The sequence below is a fragment of the Terrapene carolina genome, unplaced genomic scaffold (assembly GCF_002925995.2).
Source record: "Terrapene carolina triunguis isolate 2854851 unplaced genomic scaffold, T_m_triunguis-2.0 Scaffold95, whole genome shotgun sequence".
Classification (NCBI taxonomy): domain Eukaryota; kingdom Metazoa; phylum Chordata; order Testudines; family Emydidae; genus Terrapene; species Terrapene triunguis.
The window spans coordinates 45004130-45012267 of record NW_020664446.1 but is presented as its reverse complement, the minus strand read 5'-3'; the positions used below and the strand labels follow the sequence as shown (position 1 = coordinate 45012267).

At 36.5% G+C, this 8138-nt stretch overlaps 1 protein-coding gene across 1 annotated transcript; it reads right to left on the bottom strand.

Annotated features, from left to right (window-relative positions):
• Positions 1-679: 679 nt before the first annotated feature.
• On the bottom strand, positions 680-6710 carry DNAJC12 (DnaJ heat shock protein family (Hsp40) member C12). The gene is made up of 3 exons (XM_029911387.1): positions 6499-6710; positions 3781-3859; positions 680-873 (listed from the first exon to the last, which is right to left on the bottom strand). The coding sequence occupies exons 1-3, from the start codon at positions 6574-6576 to the stop codon at positions 680-682; spliced, it is 351 nt and encodes a 116-aa protein (XP_029767247.1). The 5' UTR covers positions 6577-6710.
• Positions 6711-8138: the final 1428 nt, after the last annotated feature.

Here is an 8138-nt window from a genome sequence, read left to right as displayed (position 1 = left end):
TTTGTTGGTATGCTGGTTACTCCAAAAATCTATTCAATATTCTCATTAAAGAAATTACTGAAGATTTATTTTCCTAGGGTGAAATCCTGGCCCCAATGAAGTCAATGTCAGTATGCCATTGACTTTAATGAGGCCAGGATTTCACCCCCAGTAATCATTCTGAAAGCTAACTTAAAATATACGACGAGTCTTTTATCATAGTACATTTCTTTGGTTAACCAAGATCATATAGCCACTTCCAACCCCAAATACATTATTTTTAAATGACTGAAGTGTTTTGAAATGTTGAGAAAGTTGCTATGGGACTGACAGAAATACAAGATAAAACCTACCGGTATATTGTCCCTGAGAACAAAAAACAGCTATGAGAGTTTCATCACATATGTGTTCATAGATGTCTATATCATCTGACTGCCTTCCAGTTTGTGGCATTTGTTTTTTTAATGAATTCTGGGGTATTTTTCTGCACTATTGTTACATATTGCTATGCACCATACCTGCAGCAATTTTGGTGGAGTATTTTTGATCACATAGCAGCACTGTTTCTAATTAGTGTCCTTTCCTCCATCAGATCAACACTGGGAAACTGATTAAAAAACAATAGAAGGCTGTTATAATGAACATTCCTTAATCTCTGACCCATCCAGTTTTGCCCATGGGAGAATTTCCATAGACCTACCTAATCTCCTAATGCTAATGTATACCCAGGAAATTTAGGTAAACAAAAACCAACCGTTTTTATGGAGTTGCTCAGAGCCTCCCACTGCTGGAATGGAATGGTAATTTTGCTTTGTCGCCAGTAATCATAACAAGCTCGACTTTCTTCGTTAGTAAGTATCTCTTTAGCCTGCTGCAGCTTCTGAAAATTCTCCACTAGAACACAAACCAAAGGATGTTACATTAAATACTTATTTTTAAATAAATTAATTCCCTTGTGGAACAGGAATGACCAATAAATAGCTATGTAACAGCAACACAGGTTGGGGCAGAAAAAGAGAAAAAAAGAGTGATGAAGAGCTGTGGCAGTTCTGCTCACTGCTTTGAGGAAGTCTTAGCTGACTCAACAGCTAACACCTTTAGTGGACAATTGATGCCCTCTTTCAGATGAACAATTCAATGCAAATGTGGAGCCTTTTTGTCTCTTGGTTTAGAAGCTTTATAAACTTGAGGGCTATCAAAATTATGTGGTATTCAAAGCAAAACACATGAGGTGTCGCCCTGTTTAAACACCAACATTGCAATAGCATGACAGCATTTCACAAGGTACATAGCATGATCCGAAGCAGCAAGGAAGTTAGAGCAGAACACACCACCAAGGGACAGTAAGAAAGAAGCATAATGACATTATGTGAGCAGCAACCAGAAGAATCTTAACATAGCATAGTAGAGGTTAGCTAATGGCATTGCTTAACCTCACATCTTTTGTGTGTGTAATAAGATATTAACTTACATTCCAGATTGTGTGAATAAGATCTCTTATTTCTCTTGAAGGAGCAAAAATTCTTTATAAAATGGTTGTTAAGGATGCAGCTGTGTGTTACTATTTGTGTAAAGGTTACAAAGATTTACATTTTATCTGTGAGTCATCCTTATTAGAGTGGCTTATTATTATTATTATTATTTATTTATTCCGGTTTATAGTAGAGACTTCTTTTGAAATATGCTGAACTCAAACACTAACCAAAGCTGATAAGCATAAATCAAACAACACACAGGATTTTTTTTTCTTATTTCTGTTTCTTTTTTCCAGTGTGACCAGTTTTGGGGGTATAAAAAGCAGTCTAGTTTGATAGTTATTTTTTAATATGCTGGTATTGAAATGAATCAATGAGTCAATGTTTACTGTACTGTGAAAATGTAAGACATTTAGTAGACTGTTACAGTAAATGAAGCATAAACTGTTTGCTCTTAATACACAAGACTGCTCCACTATTTGGGTCTTAGGCTCCCCCCCCTTTTTTTTTTTTTAATGATTTATTTTTACTTCAATTTAACACTAAAAATTCCAAGCAATGGACCAGATTTGGGTCTCACTTATGCCTCTGCCTCCTCACTGAAGTCGATGGGGTAGCCTCCGTTTATTTACGGAAGAATTTGGTCCTCTTATCCAGTTGCTCTTTCAAGTATGTTTAAATATATTTTGGAAAGTAGGATTTAAGATCATTTTGTAAAAGGTGGGCTCTTCAACAAATTTTGGAGGGATCCCTCTCAGGCTCTCTCAGAATGAAGAATCACACCCCATTTTATTTTTTATTCCCCCATCAATCTACTAGGCCTCAACTCACATTTCAGAAAGCCAAGAAGAGCTAAGTGCAACTTAATGCCACTCTCAAGACATCTGAAGGTGTCAGCAGACAGTGAGTACTCTTTCATCCTCTTGAGTGTAGTGCCTCTACTATTCTGGGAGAAGGGTGCAAGCAAGAATCCCAAACTGTGTGGTTGCTACCACTATGTTTGTCAGTGTGCCTCCAATTAGACTGAGAGAAAATCTGAATAGGCATTTTTGTGCATTAACCAAAATGGAACATTTTATTTAGTTATTCTGCAATAATGCTTTCAAAGGGCTTTAAGAACTCAGCAGTCTATAGCTGAGAATATTTTAAACTGGGAGAAGAGGTCCTGCTTCTGCTCCCTTTCGTCATATGGGCTGGGATTTTCAAAGGGGCCTAAGGGAGTTGAAATTTCAAAAAGATTTGGATGTCTAATTTCCTTAAATCACTTTGAAAATCCCAGTCATCATGTAGTTCCTCACTCTAAGAATAGTCCCACTGATTTCAATATAAGTAGCTGGAGACAGAATCAGCTTCAAAGTTTTTGGGTGGAGTATCAGAAATGTGCATCACAGAGCACTGTCCTGTTATAACTGGTTTAATACAAACATGTCCAATATTAAGTGTTGCACTCTGTCATCAAATTAATCTTTGTTTTGGGAGTTTTCCATGTACTATAATTTCCATGATCTGGGCCTATGATGTTTGTATACATAGATGCACTAATTTGGTGTCCAACAACACATTTGGCAATACATGGAAACTTAATGAAGAGTAGGGAATGATCACCTTCAATATACTGTTTATCTTATTTTTTTCTGTGCATTTTGTATAGACATAAAGAAGGCCAGAGCAGGCATTCAAAATGTTTGTGGTCATTGATGACAGTGACCCTGTTGGTTATGGATAGATAAACCTCAGAGTATCCAGTTTTTCCTCAAGGCACTGTTATGGGGGCAAGGTTAAGATTATTTGCGTGACTGACAGCATTTCCAGAATTTCTAATGTTTGTTGTTGGTCTGTGGAGAGCTGGCCTGTCACATGGTGCTGGGTCCTCCTTATTTCCAGCTGCTAACTTACATTAAAAGAAGCTAAAATACATTAAATATTTTCCTAATGTTACTTTTCATATGAGCAATTATTGTAGTTAACCCAAATATGTCATTTGATTCCCAGTGGGAGAGGAGATAGTCCATGCAATCATGCATGGGAGGGGATGTGGGCCACAAGACAATCTCTGGTTTTAAATGTGCATCATCCTATAAACGTTTTTTGACAAATCCTGGACTAGATAATCAAACAAGTGTCTTCCTGTTCTAATATCCATGATTGTGTAAGCGTTACAGCAAAATATTAAGGCTTGATATTTAAGAGAGTACATTCCATATATGTAAAAATTATAGAATATTAAAATGGGAATCAATATTTACTGATGGCTTTTAGGCTACATTCAATGCCTTAATTATAATTTAAGGCAATAGATTGTTTTTAAATAGGAAAGACTACATACCAGCTTTAGGGTTTCCAGGATGTTTGTCAGGGTGACACTCAAGGGCTTTAACCTTAAACTCTGCAAGAATTTGTTCAACCTAAATAGAATATCAACATTTAAAATACATAAATACATACATACACACACACACACACAAAGGTTTTTGGGATTGGGCTTTTGGGCGGGGGAAGACTCGGGGAGGGGTGGTGTTTTGCTCCCTTGATTTTACAAGATCCTGTATAATCAAAATATATAACAAGAACCATCTGACAGCTGTGTCACTAATTTAGTTTTGTTCTCTGTACTCCCGTCTTTACCCTTTTCTTCATGAACATGTATTTTTCCATAGCTGTACGCTTTGGTTTTAAGAAAACTGTAAGTAAAGGTTCACACTTACATACAGATTGTTGGAACTAGGTACTCAGCAGAGAGACTAGTTACCAATACATCTCTAAAAACTATTTATATGCAGGGATTTTAAATGACAAGGTTTACAGTAACATTACTTTTTGAAAATGTAATCTCATTTCTTTTCAGACCTAAATATAACATGAATTATTAATATATAAATAAGATAATAAAAATAAGCTAAGGAAAAATATTAAGATATATAGAGAGAGTAATAGATTTTACCAAGTAAGGAGTCTGGGACTCCCCTAAACTGAAACAACACTTCCGGATGTAGGAGGCTATAGATTTGACCATCCCTCTCTCTCTCAAACCTGCAGATTCAGGAGATGCAAGGGGCTTCTTTATGGAAGCACTTTGCTGCACTGCCCTGTCATGCCTCTGCCCCCTTCAGTTCCTCCACTCCCTTGAGGATTGATGCTGCAAGGGGCTGAGTATGCTAGCCCTGATCCAGCAAAGTACATAATCAACTTTAACTACATGAGCAATTCCACTGAAATGAATGGAACTACTCGTGCTCAAGTGCTTTGCAAAATTGGAATCAGAGGACTCAGCATCTTTCAGGATCAAGGCCCAAGCTGGGATCTGCAGGAGTAGGCTTGCCACTGAAAATGCATGGAAGAGAAAGCACGGGAGCCTATGTTGCTATAAATATTTAAACCATATTTTGAATATGTTTTCATTAGATGACAATTTTATTATACAAATTATTTTTTAAATGTTGAAAGTATTGCCGTTTTAAAAATACAATAAAATATGTTTTTTCTATAGGCATGTAATAGTGGTACTCAGAAGAGTCACAATCTCACATATACAATTCCTACTCACAGGGCAGCAGTAAACAAAGAGCATTGGTTGCATCTCTGAATAAATAATGTGTAACAGATTACTTTTCAGAACCAGTAAGCAGTTATTACAACACATTATTTTTCACTTCAAAGTAACTTTAAAAAAGGCTTACAGTATGTGCTTGAAGTATGCATCTCTTCCCAAGACTATAAAACAGAATTATTGAATTAACCTTTTTCATCTGTTAAAAAAAGCTGAAATAAAGCTAAAATAAAAAAATTAGTACTGCCACCTGCTGGGATGTCTTAAAACTCCTCTCCGAAAATGCTTAAACTTGTTTTCAATAATAGATTAAGAATTCTATATTTTTCTAACTATATTTACATATGTATTTGGGCGCACATCAAGGACTTTTGTCTATATTAGTGATAAAATATTGGTAGAGTATTAAATTACATTTGCAGAAGAAAGCATTTAACCCATATATAATATTAACAATTATAGCAGAAATGTTAGAAAGCAAAAAGCCTAACACCCAGTACTACTTCAATTGACAGAGAAGCTAGTTTTAAAATTTTAGCATGTTCCTGAATTTGCATAATTAGAAAATGTAATTTAGGACAATTTTAGTAAGTAGAGGAACTCTTGTTTTAGTTACAGTCATCCAAAGCTTTTGAGATAGATTTTATCCTAAGGTATGAGATGACATGTAACGGCTACCAAAGTGAGTCTAGAAAACTAGCATTTGAACATCAGTATTTTGGGGTAGGAAAGGAGGGGCTAGGGTGGGGTTTGTTTGAAACACATTTTTTTCTCCCAAGCAATGGCTATATTTTTCCAAAAGTGATACACCTCTACCCCGATATAATGCAACCCGATATAACATGAATTCGGATATAACGCGGTAAAGCAGCACTCCCAGGGGGTGAGGGGGGGCTACGCGCTCCGGTGGATCAAAGCAAGAACGCAGTTTCACCTATAACGTGGTAAGATTTTTTGGCTCCCGAGGACAGCATTATATTGGGGTAGAGGTGTATATTATTATCTTAGAAACTGAATATCATTACTAATTATTGACAAAGAGGAGAACATTTTTACATTTCTTATATTAGTTGCACTGACAATACTTATCTGCTGCCACCTTTTAAGTACATCAATATATTGTATAACAGCCTACAAATAATATTTTACAAGTGTTTCAAAGTGCATTCTGACATCACACATGGAACTAACTTAATAAACAAATTATTTACATTAAAAATAAGCTATTCAAGATGTTACAATACAGCTTTGTGTTACAGAGTATCTTTACTATGAACTATATTCTAAAAGCTTCATTGTGTCAAAGAAATCAGTTACTGAGATTAATAGAGGAAGAGAAATTCAAAGATATTATGTAGGTAAGAGAGCAGGTACATGTTGCATTTCAAATAATCATACATTCACAGATAAACATTAACTTCAAACTCCCCTTGAAAGCATACAAAGCCAAAACAAGCTATCATTAACATGGCAAAGAAAACAGAATTACTCTTTTACCGTGGATAGTTCATCACATCCTAGCAAGATGTAATAATCTTCCATATCATCCAGATTGCAGTTCAAAATTGCATCCATTTGGACTAGCCAAACAGCTTTTTTCCCCAACAGCTGATGCGCACCAAGAGGAAAGTATAAACTGTCAATAGAAAGCTTATAGGATTGTCTAAATGTAGCCCAGGGAAAACTGCTTTTTGCAGTCTGGTTTAGGGCTCCCTACAGCGCTTTTTAATACACTGAGATGTCATCCGAGATTCCTGAATTCTCTGTTTGTCATTGGTTCTTTACAGGAGGACTGTAACATTGCACAAGCCTGGTGTCTGCAATGCTCTCTGGGATTTGTAGTTTTCAAGGTAATTTAAGTATTATTCAACTGTATGATCTGCCTCTTCAGACTGAAAAGCATTCAGGATACCAAATAAAATCTTGCTATCATTTTAGGCCTGGATCATGCTATGACTTATGCTTAGGCTTAATTTTAAGCAGTAGTCGTCCTACTGATTTCAGTGAGACTATGTACATGCTTAAGTGTTTTGCTGGACTGGGCCCTAAATCTACTAAAACAAATTTTTCTTCTGCTATAAATTGTAATTTTTGCCTCAATTTTAGGAAGGGAAAAACATGCATCAAGTATGGAAGAGCATAGCAATTACTTTAAATTATGATCACAGGATTGCTAACTTTTTCAGAATGAAATCCGAGACCCACTGAACTCATTAAGAGTTTTGCCACTGACTTCAGTAGAGCCAGGATTTCATCTTGATCTTTCTAGGAGCACACAGGCTAGGAAAATTAATTAATTACCACCACATTTACTGTTTTAGGCTTTTTTGTGTCAATTCCGTATTCCATAATGTTAAAACTATTTGAAGACAATATAAAGTATTCACTCTTTGATTATGGTGACTGTTGGGACTTTCTGATTTCTCAAGAGTAATAAAGAGATTCTTGGTGGAGATCTTTAAACCTCTAATTGAGAATCCCTTGCAAGTTGTGTTTCTTGGGAATTACATGCATATACTTTTCTTTTAACCCATTTTACTGTCAAGTGTTATTAAATTATTCAGGTTTAAAATATGATTAATGATTAAGGCCTCCATCTGACAAAGACTCATAGATGTGTGCTCAACTTTATACATGTAATAAGGCCCATTGATTTCATATGTAAAATTAAGCATGTCATAGAATCATAGAATATTAGGGTTGGAAGAGACCTCGGGAGGTCATCTAGTCCAACCCCCTGCTCAAAGCAGGACCAACCCCAACTAAATCATCCAAGCTGGGCCTTAAAAACCTCTAAAGACAGAGATTCCACCACCTCCCTAGGTAACCCATTCCACTGCTTCACCACCCTCCCAGTGAAATAGTTTTTCCTAATATCCAACCTAGACCTCCCCCACTGCAACTTGCGACCATTGCTCCTTGTTCTGTCATCTGCCACCACTGAGAACAGCCTAGCTCCATTCTCTTTGGAACCCCCCTTCAGGTAGCTGAAGGCTGTTATCAAATCCCCCCTCAGTCTTATTTTCTGCAGACTAAATAAGCCCAGTTCCCTCAGCCTCTCCTCATAAATCATGTGCCCCAACCCCCTAATCATTTTCGTTGCCCTCCACTGGACTCTCTATATTTGCATGAGTCTT

What these genes read in the sequence shown, in the direction of transcription:
- DNAJC12 (XM_029911387.1), bottom strand. Translation starts at nt 6,576, where the DNA reads ATGGATGCAATTTTGAACTGCAATCTGGATGATATGGAAGATTATTAC. An exon ending in GATGTGATGAACTATCCACG is followed by an intron (nt 3,860 to 6,498) that starts GTAAAAGAGTAA and finishes TATTCTATTTAG; the next exon opens with GTTGAACAAATTCTTGCAGA. An exon ending in TCCTGGAAACCCTAAAGCTG is followed by an intron (nt 874 to 3,780) that starts GTATGTAGTCTT and finishes TTTGTGTTCTAG; the next exon opens with TGGAGAATTTTCAGAAGCTG.